Below are 14,651 nucleotides of genomic sequence, written 5' to 3'. Positions count from 1 at the left end.
TTAGCAACCCATAGTGTCCAAAATTAATCTCAGCTAGCTGCAGATTTGAAAATCTCTATTTGGAGCTGTATCTCCTATATGATTATCCAACCAATGCTCATTCTGTAGAATACTGGTGAGATGCTACCTCCAGGAATATATTATCCAAAAGAGTTATAACCCCATCATGGCCCCTGTAACAGAATTTAACTCCTGAGTTACCACAGTCTCAGCTCTGAGATTTTAAACAATTCTTCTCTTAATACAGAAAATGGGTGCACCTGAATATTTGTTAGTTTTGACCAATTTCTCTTTCTTTTCTTTTTTTTTTTTCCATTCGTTCATTCGTCAGGTGGCTATTTGGATAAATATGTTCAGCATTTTCTGCTAATGAGAGTTCTCAAGGCAGTGAAGCAGCTTGTGTTTCTAAAGTTGTAATCTGGGTAATTGTTGCTGTTACTAATATTATTAAAATATTTAAAATGTGGCTATATGGTTATCAGTCTGAATATGCCATTTGAATTTTCATCAAAATGAAAACATACATTCAACTGCCGAAAATAAGAGGAAGGCATAGAAGTCAAGGAGGCCATAATCCAGATCTTCACGCTTTATGAACAACATTAAGGATGACAATGCTCAAAAACGGGCAGAAAGTTACCTTAAAATACATGTCTATAATGACTGACTCAGCCAAAATGTTTGAAAACTGTAGATTTTTGTGTTTTTAGATAACATTCATTGTAAGAGAGGCTAGGAGCCAAATTCTCCAGTGCAGTGCAGCTCCTTTGTCCCACACTGCCATTGGTGGAGTCTGGCCATAAAGCTGGCATATCCAGCCCTGGCATGATCGCTGTAGTGGCACAGAGCTGGCTGTAAAAGGAAAAGATTAGTACTGCTTAGAGTTCAGCTCTTCACCACTTTGAACACCTGGAGTACTCAAAGAGCAATGTGGCTAGTAACCAATTATGCTGAAAAACCTGATGCTTCTTTTCTACCTAGCGCAAACAGAGGCGTTTTCATTATGCATCCGAAGAAGAGGGCTGTAGTCCACGAAAGCTTATGCTCTAATAAATGTGTTAGTCTCTAAGGTGCCACAAGTACTCCTGTTCTTTTTGCGGATACAGACTAACACGGCTGCTACTCTGAAACCTTTCATTGTCACTGCCACACAGGATTTTCATGGCAACCTGTGTTCTGTGCCAACATATCATATGAATAGATAGTTGGTTCCCTAATAAAATATATTTTGAGTTTTTTTTTTTTTTTCATTTTCAGAATTTCAGTGTCCCTGATCCTGAGGTTTTTCTGTTAGCATTACTTATTGAGAAAGATACTAAATATCCAAGCCCTTACTACCAAACTGCAGTTCAGTACAATAGTCCTAGTAAGAATTAGTCTTCTGCTATATTTAGGCTTGGAAGGAGTTGATTTTTATCAGTAAATGTCTGTAACCGTTGATTTCACCATACACACGCAAACTGATGGAAAAATATTTGTCTAGATAATAGTAATTTACAGAGAGGCAAAGAAAGAAAAATGCTACTGAAGAACTCAGATATTTACTTTGTATGTGTTGATATGAGATTGACAGATTGTGTTTTTAACGGTTATAAAGCTTTAACTTTTGAATCTTAATATCTATTTCATTAAATAATTATTGTCTATCACCCCCATAATTTCCCAGAACTATGAAAATTTAAGAAGATAAAAACTGGAAAAAAATGCTTTAAAATAAACATTGATATTAGCCATCAAAAGTATAAAAAAATAAAAATCCAATTCTACAAAGCCTAACTATATTTATTTACTTTCCTAGTAACCTCAAAGTGATAGAACTGCTGATAATGCCATGTTGATTCTTATGAAAGTATCTAGCCATATTCTGACTAGGGTTTTAGCGTCACTGGAAAGGGACACTAAACCTGTACTTTGTTGCAAATACACAGGGCCTGTTGGGAGAAAAATATGGGACCATCCGAATACCTGGAGAAGTTGAATCATCAGAATTTGAAATGATCCTAGATGCTGCTGTGGAGGCAAAGCTAGAGACAAGGATTTTGGAAGAGTGGTACTGTAGAGATGAAAATGCAGTGCCACCAGCATATTACCTCCGACCAAAATCTGAAATGCTGAAGAACAATCATAATACGGTAAATTATCTTCATGTCCTTAATAAAAAAAACCTACATAGATTGGTCATAGTGCATGGAATTCACCATCATCGTTTGAAAACAATCTATGGGTCATAATGGTTTGGACCTCCACAGTCTATGAACTCTTTCACGCTGCAGAGGTTAGTTCTGTGATGGTCCAGTCTGGTGGGTCGTGAAGGAGGAAGTGTGGGACACCACAGGGAGTGATGGGCCAAGGCTACTGGGTCTAAGAAGGGTCCACTGGTCACAATTGTTGTCTTTATAGGTCAATGACAGTGGGCTTCAAGCACATTACAGCTCATGAGCTTTCTGCAGCAATTGAGGAATAGCTGCAAAGGTGCCTCTAGCCATCCCTCTTGTTGGAGTGGGGAAGATTCTCTCTCTCTCTCTCTCAGGTCTTGCATGGGGCTCTCATTAAAAGCCCATGAATAGGACTTACATGGCAAATGTGAATTTCTCTCCCTGACCCCAAGTCAGCAAAACACTTAAGCACATGCTTAAAGCTAAGCAAATGATTAAAATTAAGCATACACCCAAGGACTACCCTGAATTGGGGTTCATATTAAAAAAAGTTTCTTGGTAAAATATTTTTGAACAGTCCCACTTATTCTCATCTCCCATATGTGCACATAACTTTGTCTGACCATAGCTATGTATGGTACAGGGCCCAATTCTACCCTCACAGCAAGAGCTGGTTTATATCCAAGGACAGAATTTGGCCCTCCAAGAGGAGAATAAACCCTTTAATGTAGAGCTATATCCCATATCAAAATGTCACTTTATTTTAGTGCATACTGACTGTAATTATACTACAAAAGGAAATTAAACCACTCTATAGCATGCATTTACCATGTTACAAAATGTAATAACCTCCTCCGTTGCATAAAAAATGTTTGAGCAGTAAGGACTTAAAAGAGTTCAAGAAAGTGTAGTGCAGCAGAGTCTGAAATATTTATCACTGGGGGGAAAACAACAACTTACATAACGTCCCCCCCACAGCCCAAAATAGCCCTTTAAATATATCTTGAAGGTTTTTTTGTATTTTTGTTTATTAACATTTTATAGATTTCCCCAAGCTACCGTCCCACAAGGGTAAGCAGAAAAGGTTCATATAGCAACACTAGTGCAGCCTTACACCCGGTAAACAAAACAGAAGTAACAGACAGAATATAAAATGATCTGCAACTCTGAATTTTCTGTGGGAAGGGCTTTGTGAGAGATTATGATTCCCTGGGGCAGCACAATGAGGCACTGCCCCTTTACTCTGGACTAGACTGCAAATTGACAATCTAGCACTAAGTCAGAAATAATAATAAATTACTTTGTACTTAAACAGGGCTAGCCTGTAATCTTAAAGTCTGACGTGAGAAAGGGGGCCGTGCTTAGCTGTGCTGCCCCAGGAACAGAACAGGGACAAAACTCTGACTCAGAGAGCTACAATTTGGTCCCTGCCTCCTCCACCTGGGGAAGTAAGATGTGCCAGCTCCTTCCTGGTACAGTTTACTCCCCCCTCTGCACCAGCTCAGCTGTGCTAGCTGGCATGCAGGGCTTAGAAGGAAAGCCAAAGCTCCACCCACTTCCTGCTTAACTGCCACTGGGCTGCTCTCTCTCTTGGTTACAATCTGGCCCACAGGAACTTTCCTCCAGATGTCTCAATTTACTTTACAAAGATGAATGAATTTAGCCTAACGCCACCCCTTTGAGGCAAGTCAGATTATGATCACCATTCTGCAAAGGAAGACCTGAAGTACCATCAAATAAAATCCAATATTTTCAAAAGTGACACCTAATTTGGGGTGCTTAATTTGAAATTCCTTGTGCCTAATTTTCAGCTTTGAAATCCCAGGATGAAAGTTAATCTAAAAATTTTATAATTATTCCCTAATAGTAGTACTCCGCGTCTGACCCAAAACCCCACGTTCTCTTCATATTTTACCAGTTAGTCTCATTTACTTCTGAATAATGTTGTTTACATTTTAGTTTTGTCCACTACGTCAGGAAGTCTTATGTTTTATAGTCAGAACAGAGCAATTTATGTAAAATTATGATTTGTCCAATATAAAAGGTTAAAAGTGAATATATTGGAGTTTTTTTAATGTATGCATTATTTTATTTCCTGTATTCTCCTTTCTTGTATATATCATTACCTTAAATATTAATCCTTTGCTTTCTGAAGTTGTAGAAACTGATGTTACAGCTACTGTTTAACTATGAATATTTTTTAAAGATGGAATCATCTTCAAATTCTATGAATGAGAACAAATGGAAGGACATATCAGAAGAGATTAAGAAGATTTTTAAGACTGCTGTGAAGCTGCTGCATGAGAAAGGAAAAATGAAACACAGCCAAGCAAAGAGATATCTTTCCTCTGGTAAAGTTCAGAATACATACACAAACTATTCTAGATCTATGCACCCATTCATAATCTAGCCTAGCAATATTTCCACAATTACCAAAGTATTTTTGATTGTCATTTCTCACACATAAATTTAAAGGAGAAAAGTAAATTTATAAATGCTTAAGCCTGAGCCCTGCATTATAGCTAGTACTAAATAAAACCGCACCTGATAAATTTTGCATACAGTATTTTTGTTTGCTTGTTCATCTAGAGGGAACAGAGATTTTTTTCCTGTTTGTTTTGAAGGAAGTTAACAGTTTTCCTATATTCTTTTTTTCTCCCTGCAGCTGTTGAAGATGAGCTTGATTTTGCCTTGGGAAAACAAACACCAGCTTTCCTGAAGAAGTGTGTCTGTTACATTCGAAAAATTGCTAACATTGAACGTTTTGTTAAAATTCCAGAGATGGGAAAATACATGGATGTAATTCATATAGGTGGAAAGGTTCTGCGGGATCCAGAAGCTCATGAGAAACTGATCAAACTCCGGGATGAATTTATTCCTACTATCGTTGCAGCATCTAATCTGAGAGTGTACACTTCTGTTACTCATTGTGACATGAAACTTGGTTATTCACAAGAAGTGGAGAACCACTACATTGAAGGACTTGGTAAACAGTTCTACGAAGACATGATTGATATAATTCAGGCAACAGTACAACAGAATTTTGACACCGAGACAGACTTGCTTTATGATGAAGTCCTTCAACACTCTTCATTATGTAAAACGTACTCCTCTTTCTATGAGTACAGGTGTGAGGCGCTAAACATAGTTCATAAATACATTCTGCACAGCAAAACAGGACATATTAACCCTCTTATCATATATGGAGGACCATGCACTGGAAAAACCCTTTTATTAGCTGAAGTGGCAAAGAAGGTAAAAAATAAAAACCAATATATTTTATAATATGCTAATCTTAATAGCAGAAGTAAATGTAGACCAAATTAATTCCCATTTTCCTTATTGTGGTATCAATAGATCTAAGATTAGTCTTTGATACAGACAATAAATCCAGTCTTCTGCACATTACTGGATATTTATTCAGGAAAGAGGCAGTGTACATCCTAGTAGCCACATCTCCATATCATATTTCCAGCCAAAACATAATTGTTAGTAGAGCTTTTTAAGGAAATGTGAATATTTCATCTGATTCCTAGACCACTGGTAAGAATGAATTTATTTGAGAAATAAACAACTTTACAAATACACCATCATAACATCATTAGTCCCTCCCTTTTTGTTTCCTGGCGTCATAAGGATGTGACACCATTTAATGCTCATATGGTATCCATCTTACAAGTAAAGCACGTTTCCAAGACATGCTAATTTGTTTCATATCCTCTTGAAGAATTGCTCCAGAAGTTCCATGATTTGTGTTTATTTCAAAATTTCAGAAGTCATTTAGTTCACCTATGCCTTTCCAATCATTAACTAGATTATCATGGTGAAGTGTGAGGAGCACATTTCATACTTCTGTGAACTTGTCTCCACTGAAAATCGCAGCTCCACTGCTGTATTACTAAGTGGTCTGGCAGTATTGCTTGAGTTAAAGATGACATATAATCTAATATTTCATTCGTGACATATAATATTAACACATTCTATAACCCCGCTATTAAGAACATTTCCACTCAGACAGGAACACTTCAAAAATAAACTTACGTTTTCAAACAAATTAATACTGTTTATAAAACCATAAGTAAAACAATGATGTGCTCTGTTATTGTGCTTCATTTGGCTCTGTTAATTTAGACATTAACTAAATTATGCTTCTACATTATAGGCTTATACTTGGCTGCAGGAAGAGATGGGACCAGAATCTGACCCTGTGGTAGTTATAAGATTTTTGGGATCCACAGAAATGAGTACAGATCTTAAGAATCTGCTTCAAAGTATTTGTGAACAATTAGCAATTAATTACCGTTGCCTAGTACAGAGTTACCCTAAAAAGATTCATGATCTTCGGGACTTGTTTATAAATCTGTTGAATGAGTCTTCATTTCACAGACCACTGGTTATAATATTTGATGCCCTAGAGCAGCTTTCAGATAACGATGATGCTAGGAAACTATGGTGGCTCCCCATTCACCTTCCCCGTTCAGTACGGATAATCATGTCAACACTGCCGAACAAACATGGTATCCTGCAAAAACTGAGGTGCCTTATTCATGAAGAGGACAACTACATTGAGTTGATTTCAAGAGACAGAAAGATGTGCAGCCAAGTACTGAAACATCAGCTGCTGCGTGTTAAAAGAAAAGTAACATCAGGGCAACAAATTTATGTCAATGAAGCTTTTTCAAAGTGCACACTGCCTATGTTTGTAAACTTAACCTTCAGAGAAGTTAGGAACTGGAGATCTCACAAAGATGTTGATGAGTCCTCCCTTAGTGTCACTGTTCATGAAAGCATAGAGCAGTTATTTTGGTCATTAGAAAACAAGTGTGGGCTGAAGCTGTTGTCGAGAGCACTGGGCTACATCACAATGTCCAAATCTGGCCTGAGTGAAATGGAATTGGAAGATATTTTAGCTCTTGACAACAGTGTTATGTATGAGCTAAATGAGAGTATCAGGCAATGTAATCCATTGAGGGTACCGTATATATACATTGCAAGGCTTAAGGAGGGCTTAAAGGGATACTTGATAGAGCGGCAAGTGAAAAATATAACACTTCTTGTGTGGGCAAATAGGCACCTGCAGCTTATTGCCCAGAAACTGTATCTCCACAGTGAGGAAGATGTACATGAAATGCATACGATCATGGCAGAGTATTTCCTTGGTGTTTGGTCGGGTGGAAGAAGGAAATCTTTTTATAGCGAAGATCAATATTTGAATGGGTGCCTTGACAATAACAGTAGAAGTGTGAATGATGAGGAGAAGCACTGTATGGATCTCACCTCTTTTGACAGGCAAGCACCTGATCAGCCATGGGTCTTCCAATGTAATCCATTAGAGCCTGACATCTTTTTTGTCAATCACAGAAAAATGACAGAACTTTTGCATCACTTGACAAGATGTGGAAGATCAGATGATCTGCTGTATGGTGTTATTATGAACTTCAGCTGGCTGTACACAATGATTAAAATAGGACAGTTTGACAAAGCACTTTCTGACATAGAATTGGCTTATAACTATTCACAAGAAAAGGAGCTGAAATTTCTGGCAAGTACCCTTCGCAGTATAAAGTTCAAAGTAACAAAATATCCAGGTTCACTCTCAGCTGAATTGCAACAGAGGCTCCTTCCAGTTGTCAGCTCATTGCCTAAATTGAGACACCTTCTTTTAGAATGTGACAGAGATGGACCCAAATACTGTTCTATCGTTCCCTTGCACTCCTCCATGGATGTGACTTACAGCCCCGAGCGACTACCCTTGTCATCCAGTTGCATGCATGTCACTGAGATCCTGCCTACTTTTAATCCAAATACAGTCATTGCTGCTTTGGAAAATGGCTCCATCAGTACTTGGGATGCAGAGACTCGCCAGCTATTAAGGCAAATTACAACAGCTCAATCTGTTATCTTAGGGATCAAACTTACGAGTGATGAAAAATATCTTGTAGTGGCTACAACGAAGAACACGCTTTTGATTTACGATAACCAAAATTCCTGTCTTTTGTCTGAAGTAGAAATTAAGGGATCAAAACATTGTGGAATTGGGGGAGGCTCAAATTTTATTAATGGATTTACACTGTCCGTTAATCATGCACTTGCTTGGCTGGAAGCCAGCAAAGATGTTACTGTAATCGATCTACTTTATGGGTGGCCTCTTTATCACTTCCACTGCTGGTATGAAGTGACTTGTGTACAGTGTTCTCCAGATGGAGTCTATGCATTCTGCGGACAGTACCTTAACACCACCACTATATTTCATTTAGGAAGTGGAGAGAAACTGTCCACCGTGACCTCCGAATTTTCAGGTGGATTTGTGAAATTTCTTCTTGTTCTGGACACTGCTCAAGAAATGGTGATGGTGGACAATGAGGGTGGCCTTTCAGTTTGGAATACTGAGGAAATCACAAATCCCCAACTGACAGATGACTTCGATTGCAGGAAAGAAGACAGCGAAGTTGTCAGCATTGAACTTTCTGAAGACCAAAGTGCAATTTTAATTTGTAAGGCACTCAGTATAGAACTTCTCGACACTGGCATGTGGAAAGTGGCTGAAAAGTTCAGAGCAAAACACAATGAGCGTTTTATATCTGCTGTGTTATCCAAAAACGGTGACTGTATAATTGCTTCTATGGAAAATACCTCAGCCATTTTTGTTTGGAGGAGAGATACAGGACAGTGTATGGCAAGCTTACAGGAAATCTCAGGAACCATAGTCAGACTAATTAAATCCAATCACCATAACATGCTGCTAACTTTATCCACCAGTGGTGTCCTTTCTATCTGGGATATAGATATCATAACTGCTATGTCCAACATTGACAAATCTGGCAAACCCATCCAAAGACTGGTGTTGCCAACCAGAGGTGAATTAATTTATACACTGGATGGATCAGAATCTGTACATAAGTGGAACTTCAGCACTGGATTCATTGAAGCTGTGTTCAAGCATGAAGGTATTGTTGAAAACTGTGTGCTGACCTCTTCTGGAGAAATAATGATTACATCAGATGACAAATGTAGCCAATATGTATGGCACACCATTACTGGCGAAAATATCTTCCGCATTAATGGACAAAGGATATCTCAGCTGATGATTACACACAACGATCAGTTTGTTGTCTCACTCTGTGAACAAAATGCCTCTAGAGTTTGGCGACTGGCCACGGGACACAGAGTTTGCAATATTTTAGTTGCCTTACAGAATGCATTTATAACCACTGCTAATACATTTGTAGTTGGAATGACAAAGAATAAAGTGTTGGCAGTAAGTCTCTGGACAGGAAGTATAACCAAGAAATTTTGCTGCGATGATGGTGCAACCATTGTTAATATTAAATTGATCCCAGACTGCCCAGATATTGTAGTGTTTATAACATCCACTGAAACAGTGAACATCTGGAGTCTTACAGAGGAAGTAATCTGCAGGCGTGTACAACTGCCTAATAACTTCTTAAAAGATTTAGAAGACTTTGAAATATCCCCCAATGGGAAGCTAGGAATTCTATCCCGTGGTGATGAGAACATCAATGTGCTTGATTTACACAGCGGCAAACTTCGTGTGGTTCATGCCCCTGGCATTATCTGGCGACAGAGGTTGTCCCGTGATGGCCGCTATCTTGTGTACATCTGTTTTCGTAATGAAGAGGATGATGACAATGGTGCCATCTCTAGTTTAATTGTAATGAGACTGGCTGACGGTAAAAACATTGGTGCTTGTTCCCTTTACAAAACTCCAACCTTTCTTTCTCTCTCACAGAGGCATTTGAATATTATTGTTGGCTTTGATGATGGAAGTATAGGTACTTACACTGTAGTGGATCGGGTAGATGCAGCACTGAAAATTAAAATTGCTACTTCAAATAGCCGTCAAATTTTCAGTAATGCAACACAAGTGATTAGGCCAAAGTGTCACAATTATAGCTTCAAGGTGAATGCAGACTGCATTTGGAGAGAGTCTACCGAGGTGTTTGCAAGAGATAGCCCCATCACAGTGACAGACCCTGAGACAAGTGAAACAACAACACCCAAAAAACACAACTACTGTTATGACAAAGTGTGCGCAGCCATAGATTGCAGAGGACACAGTTTTGCTGCTGATAACTGATTATAAACATGGACTAGTTTTCCTGAATACATAATACATGTGCATAGGCTAGTCTTCTGATTCAAAAGTAAGTACCAGTGCATTTCTTGAAAGACAAAGAACAGCAGAGGGTAGGAATGCTGTTTTTCTCAACAAATATTCTTACATTTATGTGAACAAAAATAAGCAAAAAAATCAACCAAATGTGAAACAAACATTTATCCAATGGGCTGCAGGGTTTTTTAAATTTTGGAATACAAGGTTTAGTCCAAGGTTAGATCCAGGGCCTTGACTGACAATTTCTAGCAATACTATTACAATTGTTATACCATTACAGGAATTAGAAAAATCTTATTTGGGGGTTGACAAAGTTTTAGCTAGAGACAAAACTCCATTTATTGTTGGAGAGGAGGCAAGATACTCTTTTATAATCCAGATAGCCTCATTGTGGACAAAGCTAGGTCAACTGTTACCCTAAGTTTATACCCACTTGCAAAAATGTGTTTTTCTGCTTGATGGTGCAATGACAAGATGTCACCTGCCAACCTGGAACACTTGATGCATTCCATCATTTAAAGAAATAGCTACTTTTTAAAAAAAATTGGGATTAACATTTGGGTTGAAAGGGGTAGAAGCCAATCAACATCAAACACATCTATGTGTGAGGTAATAAATCAGTCTTCATCTAAATGAAAGTACTGAAAGTTACAAACATTGCATGCAAGGATTTTTCTATAGTCTGATAAAAAAGAAAAACTAGTTATTACCTAGGTCATAAAAGAAGTTTAACACTGAAATTGTATTGTTTTTCTGTCTCTTTCACAGTGCATATTAGTACTGGATAAAACAAATACTTTTTCAAAGAGAAAGGGCATTAACAGATAAACAGTCAAACACCTGTTCACTTCTCTCTTTATGTTAAAAGGTTACTTATTCTCTCTGTTGTATAAGTTTGGAATATCTCTTAAATCCCTACAGTGATCTTAATAGAAAGCTTTCAGACATGCCATGTATTATGCTTGATAAAGTTTGCCTTATTACTACCATTCCTGTTCTTTCCTGTGTTCAACACAGATCAGATGACCAAATACTCTGGGACTAACAGAATATGCCTGTATATGTGCTGAAATATTCCATAAAATCTAAAGGCTGTCCAAAGGTTCTTTACTGTTCCAATTTGTAATAAATTTCTTACTTTTACATACTGTATGTATGCTCCTTTATGTTTCACTTCCTGCTTTAAGACTGTTCTGAGCCTTTTATACAGTTTTATCAGTTTCAAGGCAGAAATTGTGAAATATCATCAACTATTTTTTAAAAAACAGTTTCACCTAACTAAAAGAAGTGGCTATCTGTATCTAAAGGGTGAAAAGGTCCCCCAACCCCACCCTTTACTTATCTTAAACATGGCATGTCCTTGGCAAAGTTTTCAAATAATTTAAACAAACCACATTTTTTTCTTTTTGGGAAGTTGGAACTCCATGCCACTGCATTTCCAAGAAACGAATGCCAACCTAAGGGTTAACATAGTGTGTGAATGTTCTATGTAAAAGCCAATATAGTATATCAAGTGACTTGAATGACTTTTCCTAACTTGTTTGCAACTAATAGATCATATTGAATGTTTTTATGTAAACTTTGTATTGTTGGGAAGAATTACCCAATCAGAGATTTATATTTTCATAAATGTTAAATTTAGTTAAATTTTGTTACAGAGTTGTTAAATTAGAAATCTATTGCAGTCTTCAAACAATATACAGTCTTGTGTAATCATTGTTTGTATGAATAAACTAAGTAAATAGACTACTAAGTGTGTGGTTTTAATTAGTAAAGAAATTTCTGAACGGGGAATAAATTTTTAGGGCCAGGTCCTCAGCTGGTATAAATCAACAAAGCTCCAATAGAAGCTAAGCATTATTTTGAGGTCACAAGATATAAGTGATGCACAGGTTTTACACTGGCCCTCTGCATAGGGATGAATTTCATTCTGACAAATGGCAAGGACCTGAGAGGTGCTGAGTGCTTGCAGCTCCCATTGATTTCACGGAGCCCAGTACAGTACTCCTTGCACAAAAGCATTTCCATTGACTTTTATGGGAGATTCTCCTGCACAAGGAGTACTGAATGGGCCCATACTCAAACTAAATAAAAACTAAATATCTAAATTCTACTGTACAAAATGAAACAAAACAGTTGACTTGCCTATGAACCCGTAACATACCAAACACTGGCTGAGCTCGCTAAGCTACTTTTTTCCTAGGATTGGTGAATACCTAGAAGCATTCTCTCAATATCTGTGACCTGCTCATTAGAAAAATACAGTGACACCAGAAAACTGAGTAAATAACAGAACTTAACCCAGCCTGGAGAACATGGATGTTTAAAAAACAACAAACAGCTATCAAGATTTTAAACTGATCCAGTTCTGCCCAGTTCAGGAGCCAACCTTGAGTTTTGGCCCACAGAAGCTTGGTAGAATGGCTGAGGCCTACAGCTTCCAGATTTGCTGCTGATTCTTCAGGAGAGAATGCAACAATTTACTTTCTCATTGGTAGCACAATTTGCATCCCCACAACAAACTATCTGCTTCTCCCAAACTGAATGGCTTGATAAGTCTGCTTAGAAGGAGTCTCTCTTTTAAATTTTAAAGGGGAATTAAGCTGAAGTGTGAAGGTGGAGTCTTCTTTGGCAGACAAAGCTAAGCCTGAGGTCAGCCACAGAGGGTATGTCTACACTGCACTGTAAGCTTAGAGTTAGTAGAACTTGAGTTAGCAGACCCTGGATTTGTTAACCTAGGGCTTGAGGGTTTACACTCATTTGTAATCCTAGGTTAGGAATTTTTGAACCCTGGGTCCCAACCTGGGGCTGCAGCATCTATATTGCATTATGTGGGCATGATTCCAAACACCTATATCCCAGACTTCCTAGCACCCTCCCAAAATGTGGCCAGTCTAGCCCTTTGTTGGTGCAGTATGGAAAAACCTGACTGTCCACCAAACTTAACTTTCCAGAAGACAAAGAAAGTCAGCCCGTGGCATTGTGGGTTACTTTTAGTGGACTTCCAGAGCACAAGTCCATGGGCTGTGTCTAACCTGCAAAGCAATAAGGCTTGAACCCTAGGTCCCAGTGTGACTCAAGCTTGGAGTTCACCCCCATGGGGGTCCTGGGACCTTGTGCTCCGAGCCCTGAGTTAGCACGATGTGTGTGTAGATGGAAGGGAATTAGGTTTGAGCCTGAGTTGAATCCTGAGCTTACACTGTAGTGTAGACATATCCAAAGAGAACATTTAATACCAGTCATTTTCCTCCGCCTGTTCTCTGTGGAAGACTTCAGTAACGAAGGCAACATGAAATCAAAAGGTTATATAACTGAATCGCCAATGAGAAGAAATACCTTCCTACTGCTCAACACTTGCAGGTAACTTTTCCTGACCTCACATTTGTGACACTTCTCAGGGCACCCATGGCTGTGAGTCACCTTGTTACCGCTGCCTCCAGCGTGGCTGAGTCATGGTTGGGTGTCAGCTCCCTAACACAACCAGCCTGCCAGCCACTCAAGCAGTCTCCTCCAGGCTACACCAGCTCTGCCCAGACCCGCCAACAGCAATTCTGCTGTTTGCCCAGGGCAAAACAATCAATGGCCCCCCTAGAAAGGGAAGGCTGAGGTTTACAACACTACTTTTTATCCTACTGATAACACATTAGAACCCACTGTGCATAAGTTGTGGCATTGCTTGATCTAGTTAACTTTTTTTTTTCCAGTTATAGCACCAGTGTTAGACAAATTGTGAGCCTAAATATAAGATGTAGAATTTGTTATTTTGAATTATATATTTAAATTAAATAAATACATTATGGAATGAAATTAATTAATAGATAAACCATTTAAAGAAGCACAAAGTAAGAACACACCTAAAGTATCAAGTAGGCTAATTAAACACCTAATCATGATTCATGTGTAATCTAAAGACAAGGAAAAAACGGATATACAAGATGTAACTGAATATGACCAACAAAGTTAAAACATACAATACAATACTTGTGCTGCTGGTGCTGTGGGACATCAACACTCAGAGCAATGAGGAGACAGCAGGTATGGTATGCCACATCTACTGGGAGATCTCTGAGGAGGTGGCCAGGGGTGAAGGCAGAGGGAAAACCTGCACCTCGTTCCCTGGGCAGTGGAAGGGGCCCCTCATCCTGCGCTCCTGATAGCGGCTCATCAGCCAGTGCTAGCAGCAGCGAAGGAGGTCAGGGGGACTAGCCCCAGCTGCCTCTCGGCAAACTTAGAGAGGCTCGATTGGGTGGCTGAACTTGCTGGGTTGTGTCTGGCACAGAGCTGCAGCCCCGGGGGAGGAAAACTGGTAATGCAGCGGGAGCTTGTTCCTCTTTAAAGTATCCCTGTCCTGAGCCCTGTAG

At 38.8% G+C, this 14,651-nt stretch overlaps 1 protein-coding gene across 1 annotated transcript in view; it reads left to right on the top strand.

Annotated features, from left to right (window-relative positions):
- NWD2 (NACHT and WD repeat domain containing 2) overlaps nucleotides 1-12,036 on the top strand; it is a 135,311-nt gene extending 123,275 nt beyond the window's left edge. The window contains exons 4-7 of the mRNA XM_034772686.1: nucleotides 1,929-2,132; nucleotides 4,363-4,507; nucleotides 4,822-5,411; nucleotides 6,319-12,036. Coding sequence (XP_034628577.1) covers nucleotides 1,929-2,132; nucleotides 4,363-4,507; nucleotides 4,822-5,411; nucleotides 6,319-10,254 — 4,875 coding nt within the window. The 3' untranslated portion in view covers nucleotides 10,255-12,036. The remainder of the gene's footprint in view (nucleotides 1-1,928; nucleotides 2,133-4,362; nucleotides 4,508-4,821; nucleotides 5,412-6,318) is intronic.
- The last annotated feature ends 2,615 nt before the right edge of the window (nucleotides 12,037-14,651 follow it).

This window comes from Trachemys scripta, chromosome 5 (assembly GCF_013100865.1).
Source record: "Trachemys scripta elegans isolate TJP31775 chromosome 5, CAS_Tse_1.0, whole genome shotgun sequence".
NCBI classification, from domain to species: Eukaryota; Metazoa; Chordata; order Testudines; family Emydidae; genus Trachemys; species Trachemys scripta.
This window is presented reverse-complemented; position numbering and strand designations above follow the sequence as displayed.